This window comes from Dreissena polymorpha, chromosome 13 (assembly GCF_020536995.1).
Source record: "Dreissena polymorpha isolate Duluth1 chromosome 13, UMN_Dpol_1.0, whole genome shotgun sequence".
NCBI lineage: Eukaryota > Metazoa > Mollusca > Bivalvia > Myida > Dreissenidae > Dreissena > Dreissena polymorpha.
The window spans coordinates 56220122-56238588 of NC_068367.1; the positions used below are offsets into that span (position 1 = coordinate 56220122).

General features: G+C 34.8%; 1 protein-coding gene across 2 annotated transcripts in view; it reads left to right on the forward strand.

Moving 5' to 3' along the window:
• The window catches only part of LOC127854470 (polypeptide N-acetylgalactosaminyltransferase 5-like), a 168394-nt gene extending 152682 nt beyond the window's left edge, over window positions 1–15712 (forward strand). Inside the window, exons 2-11 of one of the 2 annotated variants that reach the window (XM_052389521.1) lie at window positions 5717–6333; window positions 6573–6726; window positions 7008–7174; window positions 7906–8070; window positions 8809–9034; window positions 9827–10133; window positions 10982–11110; window positions 11504–11608; window positions 12833–12961; window positions 14894–15712. In XM_052389521.1, coding sequence (XP_052245481.1) covers window positions 5850–6333; window positions 6573–6726; window positions 7008–7174; window positions 7906–8070; window positions 8809–9034; window positions 9827–10133; window positions 10982–11110; window positions 11504–11608; window positions 12833–12961; window positions 14894–15055 — 2028 coding nt within the window. In that variant the 5' untranslated portion in view covers window positions 5717–5849 and the 3' untranslated portion in view covers window positions 15056–15712. The remainder of the gene's footprint in view (window positions 1–5716; window positions 6334–6572; window positions 6727–7007; window positions 7175–7905; window positions 8071–8808; window positions 9035–9826; window positions 10134–10981; window positions 11111–11503; window positions 11609–12832; window positions 12962–14893) is intronic. The other variant, XM_052389520.1, reaches the window with a different exon arrangement.
• Window positions 15713–18467: the final 2755 nt, after the last annotated feature.

Here is an 18467-nt window from a genome sequence, read left to right on the forward strand (position 1 = left end):
CAAATTCAATTACTAGGGTTCCCTCAATGACGCTGTCAAAACCCTGCATGAGCGAACCTTAAAGGCATATAATAACCTTTTGTCTATTAAGCAGAGTGAAACTCGATGAAAAAATGTAACTTTTTGACACTAACGTTGTACCTATTATAACATATGGTTGCGAAGTTAGTGAATCTATAACAAGAAATATCTTTAAAAAAGATATACGGCGTAAATAGTTTAATGAATGAGATCAAGGATAGCGAATGTCTTTTTCTGTGCAGTTCTTAGCTGCATCACACGCAGTTCGGGATGTTACGGGGAGTTTTCGCGGCTTATTTTACATTATAACATATTGCTGGTCATAAACCTATAGATACAAAACAGAAAACCAAAAGAAGAATGGATGTGAAATTTAAAAATATGAGTCAACCGGCCACACGAGAACAAACCTGTTTTAGTGGTATGTCGGGCATTGCTATTTGATTCGATTATTAACAGTATCGAGAATCATCGTGCTCATGCTTAAAGTGATATTATGGGCATTTTGCACTGTTGAATTGAGCTGAAAAGAATAAACAGGTCAAAATAGTTAGTTAAAATGTGGTTACTGATCAATTATCTGCAACTCACCTTGCTACCAGTTGTTTATAAAAATATATTTTATATTCGATATTCTTACGTGACCCACCCAGTCCTGTAAGCCGAAATGATCCGTAACACAATATTGTGTCTTTGTGTCGTATGAACAAATCTGCACTAAAACTAAATTTAGGTTCAACTCGTAAACGCATGATCAGTTGTCAAACGAAAGTATGGTTAATATTCAAATGCATTATTTTTCTCTTTCTGGTATATTGTTTTAGTATGTTGATGCTGCATTAATTACTATAAGTGTATATGAAGTAGAAACATCAAAAATAATCAACGGTTGCGATAGACACCTATAAACTGTTACATGCTCATAATATCACTTTAGTACATTAGGCAATATGGTGGAATAATTATTGTTAAATTTATTAAAAATAATATTTATCATTGTATTGTTGAAAACACATTAAGAATCTATTATTGACATACCATAATTATATTGCTGAATATCTTCTTTTAACATATTTCTGGTCTAAAGAAAATTCCAGGTAACCTAGTTCACGGATAGCGTCTTTATTATATAACGATTATTTTACTGACCGCGAACTCCGGTGATGACCTGTATATAAACTCTGAATGTCCGCGACTTGACCCGAAACCTCGCGGGTTGAAATGCAATTCTTTAAAGTGAGGCCTCGCTTCCACTGCTCTTTATACTTTTACATGTTAACATGTTGACAGGAATATGGAAGTAAGTACTAAATATGAGAACATAGCCTTTTAAGTATTAACGCTTTTGCGCTGGTAATACTCTGAAAATAAAAGGTGTACGCACAAACTGTATTGATGTCGAGAATTGAGTGTAAAACTGTTCTATCTATTAAGCCTTTTCATTAGAGATAAAATTGTTTCATACAGTAAAACAGTGGTACAAAGACGCGGATATGTTTCCAATGTTCTGGTGGTATACTCAAATCAGCCAATGGAATAAATGAAGTGTATTCATTCGTACCTAGCCGCGGGAAATTTTATTTGAATTTTATTGGACACTCACAAAGGTCAAGTCAGGGTGAAAAGCTGGCTTATGCAGCTTACGCCGAAAAACATAGAAGTTTACAAATAAATTACAAAATCTGCAAATATATATTAGGTTTCCGCTAACACGCATAAAATGCAGCCGTCTCATCTTGACTTTGGGAACACGCCATAACGTGGAGTTGTTTTTAAATGATATGTGCAATAAACAATGGAATAAGAATTCGACAAAAACAACAACAACAACAACAACTTTTATTTCAGCAAATAAAGCTTATACAAGCTCTTAGCCTACACATATGCATTTTATATATACAAGTAATACAAGTCATGGCAGATGTGGATTAAGTGTTAAATTGAACACATGGTGTTAGTGCGAAAAATTTATAATATATTCGTTTGAAAAAAAATATATTCAACATTGACAACAATGTAATGTTAAGAAGTACAGTATTCATTCACTAAAAATTATGTTAAGTATCCAGCAACAAGTTATAGAAATAAATAAAAATCAAATTATTTCAATACGAGAATTGTGGTTATAGTTATTTATAAAAAAATAACAATTTCTGAAAGTTGATATAATATAATAAATGCGATGATAAACGGAATCTGCTTAGGGCAATTGTATATTTTGGTTCATTAATTTTGTCTAAATAACTTTCTAACGATAAACTATGTTTGAATAAACAGTACGTAGAGATACGGGTAGAGCTGTTAATATCGGCGTGCCATGTTTGAGTATAATTGTCTAATATTCGTTGTTTGCATTGTATAAATTGAGATTCGGTTATGTTTTGATTTATCCATAATTCGGACATTCCGATGTTGTCGAGAATGGATTTAACATGGTATGCCCAGTTTTGATTGTTGTATGTATGTCCATTGTCCGTATCGTGTTTTAGCATATTGTATGTGATTTTGATCAAGCTACTCTCATTTGATGATAGTAGTTTAAACCAGTATTTAATGATGTTTATTTTTCGTATTTCATTAAAGGGTATTCTTCCTAATTCTCCATACAACGCGCTAAGGTTGGTTGATTTATTTACACACAGTAATTTCCTTAAATATTTCGTGTGTACGGCATCAATATCTTTCGCTTGTGTAGTACCCCATATTTCAGACGAGTAATTCAAAATTGATGCTACTAAGATATCAAAGTGTTTGAGTTTGCTTTTTGTGCTGAATTTATACATGTTGAGCACTGAGAAAAGTCGGTGCATTGATTTTGACGCATGGTCTGCTATGCATTTTTGCGTTCTGTTAAAGTTACCGTTTTTAAATAAGTATACCCCCAGATATTTAAAGGAAGTAACGACTTCTAGTTTTTCACAATACAGAAAGATATCGATGTTTGTGTAATGTGTTCCTTTTTCGAAGATAAGCACTTTTGTTTTAGCTGTATTTATTTTTAATGTCGATGCATTACAGTATGCTTCTATGTCTGTTAGCATGTGTTGTAATGAGTTTGGTGACGTTGCGAAAGAATTTGGTCATCAGCATAAAATAAGAAATAATTTCAACTCGTGAATAAACCATCTTAATCTGTACTTATGTTCTCCAACATGTCATTAACGAACATCTTGAAGAGCAGTGATAAACTGGAATCACCTTGTTTGGTGTATCGAGAATGGGTCGGACAAGTTATGATTGAATTTAATTACTGATTTTACGATACTATACATCGCTTTTAGAGCGTTTATCATTTTTGAACTCACATTTTCCGATATCAATTTTTGCCAAAGTAGTGTGTGATTGATTTTCTCATAGCACTGTTGATAGTCGATAAAAATGGTTTATAATTTTTGACCTGAGTTTATTATTTTTGATATAATTGCGTTTAGTATAAATATACAATCTGTTGTGCTTTTGCCCTTTTGATAACCAAACTGGCAGTTAATGATTTTTTGGTGTTTGTTTGTCCTGTTTGTTTAACGGTTGAGTAGCAATTGTGAGTATATTTTTGCTAGGATATTATTAAAGGTAATACCCCTATAGTTTCTGTTTCATTTGATTTCCCGCCCTTATATATAGGGACGATGTATCCGAGGCCCCAGTCTTCCGGGTATTCGGCATGGTTGAAAAGTTTGTTGTATATTGCTAGGAGTTGTGGTCCTTGAGCTCATGCAATGTGAATTCTTTATCTAAATCAATATCCGAAGATTCGGTGGTGGCAACATTTTCATTTATTTGTTGGGGTTGTTCGCCTAATAAGTTTTTAAAGTGCGTATAAAAGTCTGCTACTGTTATACTTTCATCCTTGTTTGGTGCTTGTCTATAGCATTTTTTTAAGGATTTCCAGAAATGTTTTGGATTTGATTTTGCTATGTCTTCAAGTTTTTTTCCTTCTGATTTTTTGTCTTTTGCTTTAGATTTCTTTCGAATTTTGTTGTACTTTGTTCTCATATTTACAAAGTGTGTTTTGTTTTCATCTGTTTTTAATTTATTGAATATGTTTCGTGCGCGTTTGAATTTTTCTTTAGCTTTGTTGCAGTTATAATCAAACCATTTCAAGGAATCTGCTTTATTTCGAAAAAATTTGTCGTGGTTAATATTTACTTTTTTCCAAAAATTGTAACTGCATTGTCATAAATATAGCTAGTTTAATGTTTTATTTCACAATTAATGTTTTCCTTGTTTTCATTTAACAAATTGATATTCTCTTTCAATGAGTCTTGAACTTTTTCAACAAAACTTGAGTTCAAAACAAGCTTATTTTCCTCTTTGTATTCACCGGTTGTAATATGTCTAGTTTTGGTGTTACATTTTAAAGAAAAGTAAACACCTGCGTGATCAGAAAAGTTTTGCCAATTGAGTATTTGAAGTCGTTTATATTATCAACATAGTTTTCATTTATAATAAGATAATCTGTTATACTCAAGCCTCTATTTGAGACGAAAGTTAATTGATTGGCCTGCTCTTTGTTGAGACGACCATTGACGATAATATGATTAGTAGCTCTGCATAGATTAATTAGCCTTTTACCGTTACAATCAATTACCTTGTCCGGATTGTTGCGTATTACTGGGAAATGTTTATTTGTATTTTCTGTATCTAATTCTTCTAAACAGTCAAGGTACTTATCGTACTCTAGTATATCTGATAAGTTACCTGTTCGGGAATTGAGGTCACCCGTTATGCATGTTTTTCCGAGCTGCCCATATTTCTCAACCCCTTTCTCAATTTCATAAAAAAAAATCGAAATCTTGTTCAATTAAAACTTTCGAATTGACAGGTGGGATGTAAGTATGACACAGACTCTACAGAAAAAAAATCTTGTTTTAATTTTAGCCACACTATTCCATATTGATTAGTTTCTACAATGGATATATTATCTGATAACTCATTTTTATAATAAATTGAAAGTCCACAGCTAAAGCGACCTTTGTTTGTACCAGAACGTTTATTACCGTAAACATGGTAGCTAATATACCCATTAATGTCGGTGTTAATCGGTTGCTTTTTGTTAAGCCAAGTTTCAGAAAGTAATATTAGATCATATTTTTTAACGTATTCTTGAAAGTCAACATCATTTATTTTTCTGGGCGAGTCCATTCACGTTCCACGCTATAACATTTAACTTCCCTTCCTTTTCCTAGTGTGTAACCTCCTTGAACTGAGTGCTTCCATTTTCGCGTGATAAAGGTTTTGCACCGGCCCACTTCACTTGTTTACCGGCGCTCTTTTCACGGTTGAATAGAGCGTTCTTTTCCCGCCCTCTGCTGCAGCACTGCTTTGGTTTGCTGAATTCCGATGCCCAGCCCGGTGGTTTTGAGGTCATTTGTTTTGGTGATAGCCGTCGTCCGTACCAATTCTCGTTGTTGGTAGTAGTGGAATTTGGCCACTATCGGTCTGCATTTTTCGTTACTGGGTTTACCAAGTCTGTGAACTCTGTATAATGTTATATTCTCCACTATTCGAAGCTTTTCTGAAATTATGGATTTCACAGTCCCCTCACAATTTTCATTTAACACTTCGGGGCAACCATAGAACAATAGATTTTCTCTCATGCTTCTTGCTTCTAGGTCGTTCGTTTTTCATATGTATGTATTCATACATAGCACTTTGTTAAGAGTGGAATTTATATGTAATTTTATTTTCACTTCAGATTTCCATTCAGACAAATGAGATGAATGTCGTGCATATTGATTGCTAGTGTTGAATCTTTTATGCGTTATAACAATCTAAATATATATTTACTAGTCCGATAAAACAATAAACGTAGCACAAAAGGATTTAAAATGTTGCCATCTAGGCATTTCAAGAGACTTGCGATTAGACTCGGAGCGGTGGTATTGTTAATTTGGACAGTGTCATTAACGTTGAACCACTGGAGTAAAAAAGATGATACGGATAATAATCTTGTGAAAGAAATGGAAATCAAAGATGGACATCTAGCAAAAATTCAGGAGAATTTAAATAGATTAAAACAATCTAATGATGCGGAAAGGGCTAATTTTGGTAATGATAAGTTGGAAGCTCCACCGAAGCAAATTATTGAACATAATAAAGATAGTGCAATAGTAAAAAATGTCAATATTCAGCGGAAAAATGACATTAAAGACACCTTACTAGAGAGGAGAGAAAACGTAAACGTTCCGCGGAATGTAGATGCCGATAAGAATGAACACCCTGCAGGAAAGAAGGAAGACAAACAAGAAGACGTCGCGCAGATCGGAGCTCCCGTGCACAGGCGTGAAGGAGCAGAGCAAAAGGATGGTCCAGGTGAAAATGCTTGTATTATACTCCAAGATACGAAACCTTCGATAATAAAGAAAGAATGTATGCTCCATTCACAACTTGTATTTAACATAAACAATAATCGACACATCTCGCAAGTTACACAATTTTGATTGACACGGGACTCGAAAACGTTATTATTAAATTAATCAATGTAAATCTCTGGTCATGAATCATTGTTGTTTTGTTGCCAAATTCTGATCATTTTGTTTGATTGTTGACAGGTGAAGGAGGGAAACCCGTGTATATAGATAAAGAAAAATTGACCAAGGAGCAGAGAGACGACTTTGACAAAGGCTATCAGGACAATGCTTTTAATCGTTATGCCAGCGACATGATATCACTCCATCGGTCACTTCCAGATCTTAGGGAAACTGAGTAGGTTATGTGTTCTTTACGTCAGGTACATAAATTACATTCTTACTAAGTCATTAATGAAGAAGTAGTAGTGGTAGTGATATAGGAAGTAGAAATGCATTTCCACAATTCGTGTGCATATGTAAAAATGTTCTTCTATGTTGTATGTATTTGTATACTATATGCATTGTATTCCATGTTTAGAAGACCAAGTGCAAAGCAGTGAAATAAATCCGTTAATTGATGGCTGTTTATTCATCTTGAGTATTTGATGTTTTTTTTAATTTCTTCCTCGAAATTAGATGTAAGAAAATACAATATGGCAACCATCTTCCAAGCGCATGCGTGATAATCATATTTCACAACGAGGCTTGGAGCGTGTTGCTAAGGACAATCCACAGTGTGCTCGACAGATCGGATTCCACACAACTAAAAGAAATTATTGTGGTGGACGACTTTTCTGATTTTGGTGTGTTAAATACCGTACAGCGGTAACATCGGTAGGCCGAGTGGGTGATGGTGCTAGTGCTAGATTTCTCTTCTCCTATTTAATCCCCTTCCCCCACTGGACACCGGTATATGCTCCTTTCTTGCCACATATTTCCACATGGATCTAACTTTTTGTTCACAACATGTCTTCCTTAATTTCACAGTTTCTAACGTTCAGAATTGTATTGTTTATTTGTAATCACGGCGGAATTCCATGAAAAATAAAAAGCAACAACAAATTAATAGTTACACCATGAGGAGAGCATTTCTTTTTTTCATATTTTTTATAATAATATATAAGTACCTTAAATGATTTTATTTCAATAATAACGGAGAATATTTTATTACTGTGATTTTAGTTAAATATATAAACAAGTTAAATACTGTTTAAGGGTGCTATTATTACTAAGATTTTTGTCACTTCTATGTATGTGTGTTTATACAGATTTCCATTGTGTTTTTTTTCATCTGTCCCTTATGCACGTTTATTTAATACGATGTTATGTGAACCATTTGATTGAGAGTTTTAACACATATACATGCTTAATTAATTTTATTACATTTCGTTTAATAAAAAAATTGCAATAACCATGTGATATCATATTTAGCAAGATCAACTTAACGTTTGCATTCTGATACAAAATACCAAGTGCATTTTAATTGATATACATGTATATCGCTTGTAAAATGAACATGAACGTGTTTTTTAAGATCACTTAAAAGAGCCACTACAAGAATACATCGACAAGCAAGACAAAGTGTCCCTTCTGCGCGCGCACAAGAGGATCGGGCTTATCAGGGCCAGGTTGATGGGTTTTGAGAAATGCACTGCCGATGTTGCAATATTCTTAGACTCGCATTGCGAGGCCACCGAAGGTTTGTAGATCTGAGATTTCTATATATATTCGTCCAAGAGCATGTGGGATAAGCACATGTCACAACGAGCGTGTGGCTAAATGTAATAAATGTACAGTCCTACATTTATCAAAACGTAGCTGATCAACTAAATGTAGATCGGATATTCCTTACGATGGCAAGATTAATCCTTTCGTTATTTAATTTTTATTTAGATAATAAATTGGGTAAATATAAAGTCAATTAGTACATGTTATTGATATTAAAGTTTGCATATATGTTATAAGGTTAAAGCATACTTTGTTCGAACCTTACCCCAATCTTTTGGAAATTCCTACTGTTTGTCATCCGGCGTATTTAAATTTATTGTCAGTCTTATTTAGAAATGTTCATTGTGTTTAAAACGCATGTGTATAAATCAAAAAATAAAATCCCCACTATAAAAACACTTGAGCGAAATGTTTCATCCAAACATCTGTCAACGAATAAACCAAAACATATTTGTCTCAGAAAAAGCGAAGACCGAGCTGTCGCGGCAACTGTGGTTTGATTTGAAAATCTGTGTCATCCTTTGCATTAAAATTTAATGTCCTACTTATTTTCAAATGTACACGGTGTACAAAACGTATGTGTATTGATTATTATACACAATCTTTACTTTATAAACACTTAAGCAAAATGCTACATGTGTCAATGCATAAACGAAATATATTTTTTTAAGAGAAAGCGAACAGTTAGCTTACGTGATAACAATTGCAGGCTGGCTTCCGCCTCTGCTGTCAAGGATACACGAGAACGAGACGAACGTGCTGGTACCCGTCATTGACGTCATAGATCTGGACACGTTTGGCTACCAGGGGCAAGTAAACACCGACATCAAGTCAGTTCAAGTCGGGGGATTCGACTGGGGTTTGTTGTTCAACTGGCATATGATACCTCAGGAGGAGCTCAAACGGATTGAATATAAAACTTACCTTCCAGTACGGTAAGCGTTCCCTACGTCAAGGTTTACATTTTGTTGGTGTGCACGATTGTTTATGTACAAAACGGAAATATGTGATTAAAAAGATGTTTGCCATTCCGGTTAACACTGACTTAAAAAATAAAGGTTGAGCATTAACGTTTCTAAATAATTTAATTGGAAACAAAGGTTGAATTAGTGGTGTAGATATTTGTCAGATGTAAGTTGCAGACAATAAGAAATGCAGGAAAGATCCAATACAGATGTGTACAACGTTGCAAAAACAATACAGCATCCCTGTTATTCTCAATTTGATAAATGCAGTAATATAATGGTATTAATTCAGATCTGCTTATGGGAAATGTGTTTTATAGTGTATTGGATGTTGATAGAGGTTAAGAAAGGTCAATGCCTGGATTAGACACATACGCCGAAAAACAGTATTTTACTTCTGTTGTGTTAAATTACCTTCATCTCGCGACCTGTAACATTAAAACAGACGTTTTCATGGAACATTTCTATTAAATACAAGCTTGTTTAGTCTGGTGAAGAGATGTAATTAAAGTAACAAGGATATGTTCCGTACATTATAATGTATGTTTATATTAGAGCTTTTGATAATGACCTCATATGTCATTATTTTGAAAAAAAGTCTATGCGATGCAAACGTGGTCTGTTATGCGAATAAAACTGTTTGTCTGTTAATTGCCAAATTGGCCAATCAGTTTGTACTCAAAGTAAATAACTTCCATATAGTAAATAATGTAGTCATTACTGGAACATCTCCGCAAAATATCTTAAATTGCATTCTTTCAGATCCCCGACAATGGCGGGTGGGCTTTTTGCAATCAGCAGCAAGTTCTTCCGAAAGTTGGGCACATACGACAGCGGGTTTGACATCTGGGGCGGGGAGAACCTCGAACTCTCGTTCAAAACGTGGATGTGTGGTGGTACCCTCGAGACTATACCGTGCTCACGTGTGGGGCACGTGTTTCGGAAACGCAGTCCTTATAAATGGGACGTAAACGGCGGCAATGTTCTGAGACGAAATCTAGTGCGTCTTGCAGAGGTCTGGCTGGATGATTACAAGGAATATTACTTGCAGCGAATAAACTATGATAAGGTGTGTATGAATATTACTTGCAACGAATAAACTATGATAAGGTGTGTATGCATATTACTTGCAGCGAATAAACTAAGATAAGGTGTGTAGGAATATTACTTGTAGCGAATAAACTATGATAAGGTGTGGTGGAATATTACTTGCTGCGAATAAAATATGATAAGGTGTGTTGGAATATTACTCGCAGCGAATAAACTATGATAAGGTGTGTATGGTAATATTACTCGCAGCGAATGAACTATGATAAGGTGTGTACGGTAATATTACGAATAGCGAATGAACTATGATAATTTGTGTTGGAATATTACTTGCAGCGAATAAACTATGATAAGGTATGTTTGAATATTAATTGCAGCCAAAATACTATGATGAGGTGTGCACGATTATATTTTTTTACTTGCAGCAAATAAACTTTGATAAGGTTTGTTGGAATATTACTTGCAGCGAATAGCTAATTCGGGCCATAATAAATTGTGTATTATTTTTGCATGATTGATGTGTTTTAGGGTGAACATCGCATACTAGTCCACGAAAATTACTAGTTTTGTTCTATGATTGACTTTACAGACGATTTGGTAGTTTGACCAACAACTTTATGTTTGTACATGTTTTATAAAATTATCCTACAACCATACCCTTCACATGTTTGGTGCGTAACACAATATCATTTATCTAAGCTATAAACGCTTGCTATTATTGATATTATAAAACCGTTTTCTTGTAAAATACTGATATGTTGAAAGTGTTGTTGTTTTAACATACACGCATGTTTAATGGCCTATGTTAAAAGTTTTCGCCAGTCCCTTACTAACTTGATATTTGCTTAGAATCTCCAAATGTTGTTCCAGGGTGATTACGGAGACGTCAGTGATCGTAAAGCTTTAAGGGAATCTCTACACTGCAAAAGTTTCCAGTGGTACCTTGATAATATATTTCCTGAATTGTTTGTTCCCGGAAAGGCTCTAGCGTCCGGTGAGGTAATGTACCTATGTGCATGCAGGTGTTATTGTAAACCAATGATCGTATTAGTAGATTAATCAGACATTAATTAGAAGCGATATTCGCAACTAAGCATGCCAGCCATTTAATATTTTAGCATTGAAAGTAAATGTGGGTCGCCGTGGCGTAGTGGATATGGTGTTCTTAAGATCTCCCTCAAAGACACCAATACTGGTCCTATCCAGGGAACGGACTCGAGAGCGTTTAAATAAGTTTTACAGTCTAATCAGGAATGAAAAATCCGCCTTTATGACATTTTTCGTTTAAATAGGGATCTTCTAACCTTAATCGTTAATCCTTAGGTGTTCGATGTAATCGAGCTAAAATGAATTGGTCTAAATTTTCTAAACTAATTTGCTTTTCTTGTTAAGATCCGGAACGTTGATCGGTCTATGTGCATCGACGCCAGTACAAACATTAAAAACAACGAGGGGGTGGTCTCCGTGTATCCTTGTCATCAGCAGGGCGGCAACCAGGTACGATTGTCAGAGCACTGCTGCTCAAAACTGTAACGGCCTGAAAAGCTTACATTTTGTGAATTCCAGACGCTAATAACACTAATTTTAAAAGCAATATTATTTCAAGTTTGCAAATTATTCAAGCATATACATTCGTTTACAATTTATACAAAGGAACATATATTTTAAAGGTTTAACAATTAAGTCAAATAAATAACTTGATCCAAACGTTAACGGCTGTTCGTTAAAGTTTTGAGCAACCATGCCCTGGTGTGATATGATTCCCGAGGGTACATACATGCTGTTCTGTTTTTGCCTAAAATGCTGTTATGTCTACATTGTATGTGCATGTTCAAAAAACCGATTTCGGTACGACGATCTGATGAAACATGTGCAGTTGGTTTTTCGTGTGCAATAGTTTTTCATAAATATAAAAGATTTGTGCTGTGTTTTTTTACATTTCATGTTTTGTATAATTGTCACTGCGTTTTTGTTTATTGTTATAAGTTATGGCTCACGAAATTCTGAGAACTAAAGTAGACCTTTTTCGTTGCAAATGCTATTGGCCTATTTTGTTCAGCTTATCATCGACTAAATTAAAAGGTAGATCGCCACTGTACAGTTTTCATGTATATTTTTTACAGCTGAAATAGTTAAGTAATAACAAAAAAGGTCATCGTTAATGCGTAAATGAATTGTCATTCCATCAGTAATAATACGCGTGTTTACATGATATTAAAGCGGAACTGCACGATTTTGTCAAATATTTATGAATTTATATAAAATGTGTAAAAACCTTATTATACATATATTTCAATATGAATTAAAATAAAAGTTAAGAAGAACATGTTTTGAAAAATGCGAAATAAGCCAGATATTTAATTCTGAAATCGAAAATGTCTGTACAGTCGAATTCGCCGACATGTATATCATGCAAGTACGATGTGAATTTAAGTTTTACGGATCATTTTAATTTCCTGCAACGATATATATTCATACGACACACGTACACTTACGTCGATCCTAATAAAAAGACGAATACTTCGGTTATTGTAGGAAAATATGTACGAAATATCGTCACAATCGGCTCGAGGAGCTAATTTGTCTTTGCTGCATTTAAGAAATTCGTCTTCAATGTAAATTTTTTCTTGCCTATTTTGTGTTATTGTAACATATTTTTATCAATATATTACAATTTAACACATATACGAATCGTGCACTTCCGCAATGTTTTTTGCTCAGTTTTGGCTACTAAGTGAAGAGGGTGAGTTCAGAAGAGACGACACGTGTTGGGACACCCCGGACGGTGCCAAGGTAAAACTATACCCGTGCCACTCTTCCAAGGGAAACCAACTCTTCGAATACAGAGAGGTGTGTGCCTTACCATAGTTAATAATTTCATACATACCCATTAAAGTATATGCTACAGTAATATTCAAACATAAAATGGTGTTTTAAAGCAAAATAATTTACTGATTTTAATTTTATAAAAATGATCATTTTTATAAAATTGCCATTCAATTCGAAAAAGAAAGAGAATTTCAGCTATCTCTTGGCCACGAGTTAGTCAGCCTATCAAATTTTGCGTAACATGTGCAAATATTTTGTACGCATATATATAGCTGACCAAAGCGGACTTTTACTGTGATGATTACTTTCCTTTGTATAAAGATCATCATGAACGACAGTATGAAACAATTTGATTGGCTGACTAACTCGTGGCTACGAGTTATCTAAGTCGTGATCTCGAGATAGCTAAAATTCTCTCAACTTTTGTTTAATGCACCCTTCCTTTATTTACTGCACCGCTCTTTTTTAATTGCACTCCTCTTTTATTTAGTTTTGCACTCCTCTTTTTCTATCTCGTGACCACGACATAGCTAACTCGTGGCCACGAAATAGTAAGTCGTGGCCTCGAGTTACTAACTCGAGGCCACGAGATAGGAAAAAGAGAAGTGCAATTGTTAAAAAAAGGAATGAATGTCACCTCTATGCCACCGTAAATACCACAAAAGTATTTTGAAAATATTACTGGACGACACAATAAACCAATAACAACAAAGTACTTTTAATATTACAGGGCGACACAATATACAAATAGCACCAAAGTACCTTTAAATATTACAGGGAAACACAATATTCAAATAACACAAAACTATTTGGAAAAATATTAAAGGACGTCACAATATACAAATGACTCAAAAATATTTTTAAATATTACAGGACAACACAATATACAATTAACACAAAAGTATTTATAAATATTACAGGACTACATAATATACAAACAACAGCACAAGTTTTTTTTAATATTACAGGACTACACAATATACAAATAACACCAACGTATTTTGTAAATATAACAGAACGACAAAATATTCAAAAAACAGTAAAACTATTTTTAAATATATCAGGACGACGCAATATACAAATAACACCAACGTATTGTGTAACTTTTACAGTATTTTTTAAATATTACAGGGCGACGCAATATTCAAATAACACAAAACTATTTTGAAAATATTACAGGGCGACACTATATTCAAGTAACACGAACATATTTTTTAATATTACAGGACGACACAATATACAAATAACACAAAAGTATTTTAAAATATTACAGGACGCCACAATATACAAACAACAGCAAAAATATTTTTAAATATAACAGGACGACGCAATATACAAATAACACCAACGTATTGTGTAACTTTTACAGGTCGACACAATATACGAATAACAACAAAGTGTTTTTAATATTTCAGTACGACACAATAAACAATAACACCAAAGTTTTTATTTTATTTTACAGGACGACACAATAAACAAATCACACCAAAGTATTTTTAATATTACAGGACGATACAATATACAAAATACACCAAAGTATTTAAAAATATATTACAGGAAGACACAATATTACAGCACGAAAATATATACAAATAACACCAAAGCATTTTTAATATAACAGGTCGACACAATAAACAAATAACACCAAAGAGTTTTGAAAATACTATAAGACGACACAATAAACAAATGACGCCAAAGTATTTAAAAAAAAATAATGGACGACACAATATGCAAATAACAACAAAGTATTTTCAAAATATTACAGGACGATACAATAAACAAATAACACCAAAGTTTTTTTTTAAATGGACGACACCATATACATATATACACAAAGTATTTTTAAAAATATGACAAGACGACACAATATACAAATAACACCAAAGTATTTTGAAAATATTACAGGACGACACAATATACAAATAACACAAACGTGTTTTGAAAATATTACAGGACGATACAATTTACAATCCAACGTCCAACAAATGCGTTGAGATCACGTGGGACGCCAAGGGGCTCCAAATGGCACCATGCACCGGAAACGACCGCCAGAAATGGAAGATGATGAGAAAACCACCGAAAGGACCTGGTCATGCAGAGAAAGCTTCAAAATAACCATACGTCAGAACACGTTACTGTGTATAAAAGCGACGCTTCAAACAGAGCTTGTAAAAGTACTTTTAAATATGTGCATGTTTTTTTAAACAAACTTTGTGAATGGCACTTGATACGAAACACAGACAATTATCTTATTTACGAAGACGTCTTCGGTATATTATACACAACATGTGCGATTAGCATTATATAAGAAATATGAGAAATAAGAGAAACATGTCATCTTAAAACATTTCTAAAACCTTGTAGATATTCTATGGTTTATGCTGTGTGAACAGAAATATTGACAATACGCGTATTTGTGTATTATATAATACAGACGTTACACATATCATAAGTATTTGATAACAAATATTACATGTATAAATGAATGTAGTTATCTTAATATTTGTCGCATTAACAGTGCAATTTACATTTGATAATACATTTTCGATGTAGAAGCAGTATACAAATAAATCGTTGGTGAGTGTTATGCAATAGCGTGATTGGCATGTCCTTAGAATAGTTTGCCGTCCAAAAAAATAGAAGAAAAGTACTTTGGTTAATGCTTCAGGGTTCAATAAAACTTAATGGTGAAATTAGAATTCTTTAACATAAGACATGTTATAACAAAACTGCTTGGACACTTATAAAAGGAATTATGTGATATTTATGCAATACTTGATTATTGACTTTTTATCTAGATAAACCTCCAAAACTCTCTTCACAATTACTATCCAACGCGGATATTTTGAAGTACTGGAGAACAGTGTTGGCATGTAATTATCGTCTATTAGTTTGTTCAATCCATGTCCCTGGTGTAAAAACTTACCACGCCCGCCGGTCAAATTATTTAAGAAGAATTAAAAAAATTCTCAAAACGCAAGGGTCAGGGATTTGATAATTGGTATGAAACATAGTACATTTTTTCCTCTTCTAAGTTTGTTTCAATCATTCGTCTCGGGTCAAAACTTACAACGCACACGGACACATTATTTATATAGGCCTTTATTGTAAATAACGTTAAAAATCGAATTTTCAGAAGCCGCAATGGTGAGGAATTTACTAGTTGGTGCGCACAACATGGTATGTTTTTCCTCCAACAAATGTGTTCAAACCTTGACCTTTAGCCAATATTGACACCATACCAGGGGTTACTTGTTTTTCATATGTTTAAATATAACAGTTTTATTTTTGCTAATACTGTCTCAGACTACATTAAGTATGTGTAATAAGTAGTAAAAACACTAGATAAAAACTACAGTTATCCCACAAAAATCACACAATATACATAAAACAGGTTAGTTTCCACATTTCTCAGTTGAGAGACTTCGAATTTGTACACTATCTTGTTAATGGAAGATTTGTTTGTTTTGTTACATATATTGTAGCAGAAAATAATCAAGAATAGGTAAAATATATGGATTCTAAACATTAAAACGGCGAAAATTAACTGTCTCAGCATGGACGTCGCCACCTTGACTATCACGTGATAACCCCCTTGACTATCACGTGATAACCCCACTCTGTAAACAATTACCTGTTACCCAATCTCAACAAATCTTCTAAAGCTCGTGAATAGTTTTATTGAATGTAGTTGTGAGTGTCGTATAAAGTACATTTGTATTCATGATAAAGCATTTATTTCAATAAAATACATCCGATTAAATGTATATAAGAACCGTCACCATAAGATCGTCTAGCCGATGATACTGGGTATGTTAACATGTTCAGCTCCTGCAAGACCAGTAAAGGCCACTTGCTCCAGACGATACGCGGACCCCCAATGCGCAAGGATGTTGTTGATGCCATCAAAATGGGCGTTGATCGATGTCCCCGACCCTGCACTACCGAAGGTGAGCATGAACATCACACGAGGTCGCGGTGAGTCACGAAAAAAAATGGTCGCCAGTGATTTTGTGTTCGTAAAAAGGTGCCGAATAGAGGACGTTTGTGGGACTGTCAGCTGTACCTTGTCGTGGCCCTTAAAACTAATTTCGGCAACTAAGGCCTTCTCCTCGAAATCGGTGTCCATTGGTGGCAAATATGTTTGAGATTTAGGACGAATATCGGTCAGGTTTCTTGGCATGATATGCAAACAATATAGTACTCGGCACATCGCTATCGAGTTCACCCACGGCAATTCCATGTCGTTGTAAGATAGAACCATTTGCGGGAAGAGCTTGTGTGCGAATTATTCTACGATCCGCACATCGTTCTGTCGATCAACACATATGCAATCATATTTAAAATGAAATGTTATTATTTATCATTCACCTTCTTAAATTCCCAATTGCAAAACATCCAAAATCTATATTAAAAAAGCCCTAAACCGTGGAATGATATAAAAGTGAGGTCGTTGGTAACCACCATAACCTTGTATTTACGGTTATGTCGAAGTGCCATACCCAAATGGCGTTTATGGGGCTTATCAGCACTCCGGCTAATCTGTTGCCACTGTAACTATTCCACGACGTTATGGAGGTCAAGTCTGTTATTTCTTTTCTTCTTCTCTTCTTCAAGCCACTCCTCTATGACATTGAACTTCGTGGCGAGAGTGACCTTGAACTCTTTTTGCATCCAGGGGTCTTGTAGCGTAGCGTTGTTGTAAACCTTGCGTTGTTCGGACCTCCTTGTCCAACTCTTCTTCAGCTTCATTTTCAATGAGATGATGATCCAACGAGCGCCTGCTCCTCGCTTGATGCGTACATAATGAAGACTACGGCGGAACTTCCGTCGACAGGTCAGCTGACATCCAAGTTGCCTTGTGTTTCCTTCTGTGTTAGAAAACACATCCTCCGATGACCAAGTTATTTGTGGTCGGAAAATCTCTCACAAGGGTCTTTTATCTCGCCTTGCAATTGCTTCCCCATTATCTCCTGATATCATCGGTTGTGAATGCCGATCATGTCGTTGAAGTTACCCATTAGAATGATGATGTTTCTCTTTGGTATGTCGTGTATGATGGTTGACATTCTGTTGTAAAAGTTCTCCTTCTCCTCTTCACTTTGGTTTGTCGGATCGTAGCACTGTGTTCACGTTTATTTTATTTTCCTTTGTGCGGAAAGAGGCTGCCATGACCCATGGTCCGTGCACCTCCAACTCAATTCAAGTGCTCTCTGTACCGACTTTGATAGCCTCAAGGCTACTACCTGAATATGTGCTGCACCCACGTGCTCGTGTACTGAAAACAACAGCAACTCACCGAAAGTCAGGCGGTTGTACCCAGAACCAACCCATTTTGATACATTGATTCCTGATATGGTTAAACTTCCTAATCTTTGCGGCCACTTTCGCTGTCTTCCCGGTCCCGTACATGGTTTGGACATTCCATGTATCGATGGTTGTTATGGTCCTGGTGGAGACTATGGTCTTTGGCCTGACGGGTTCCAGTTGACTCTTTAACAACCTGGCGTCATACGGCCTCCAGATG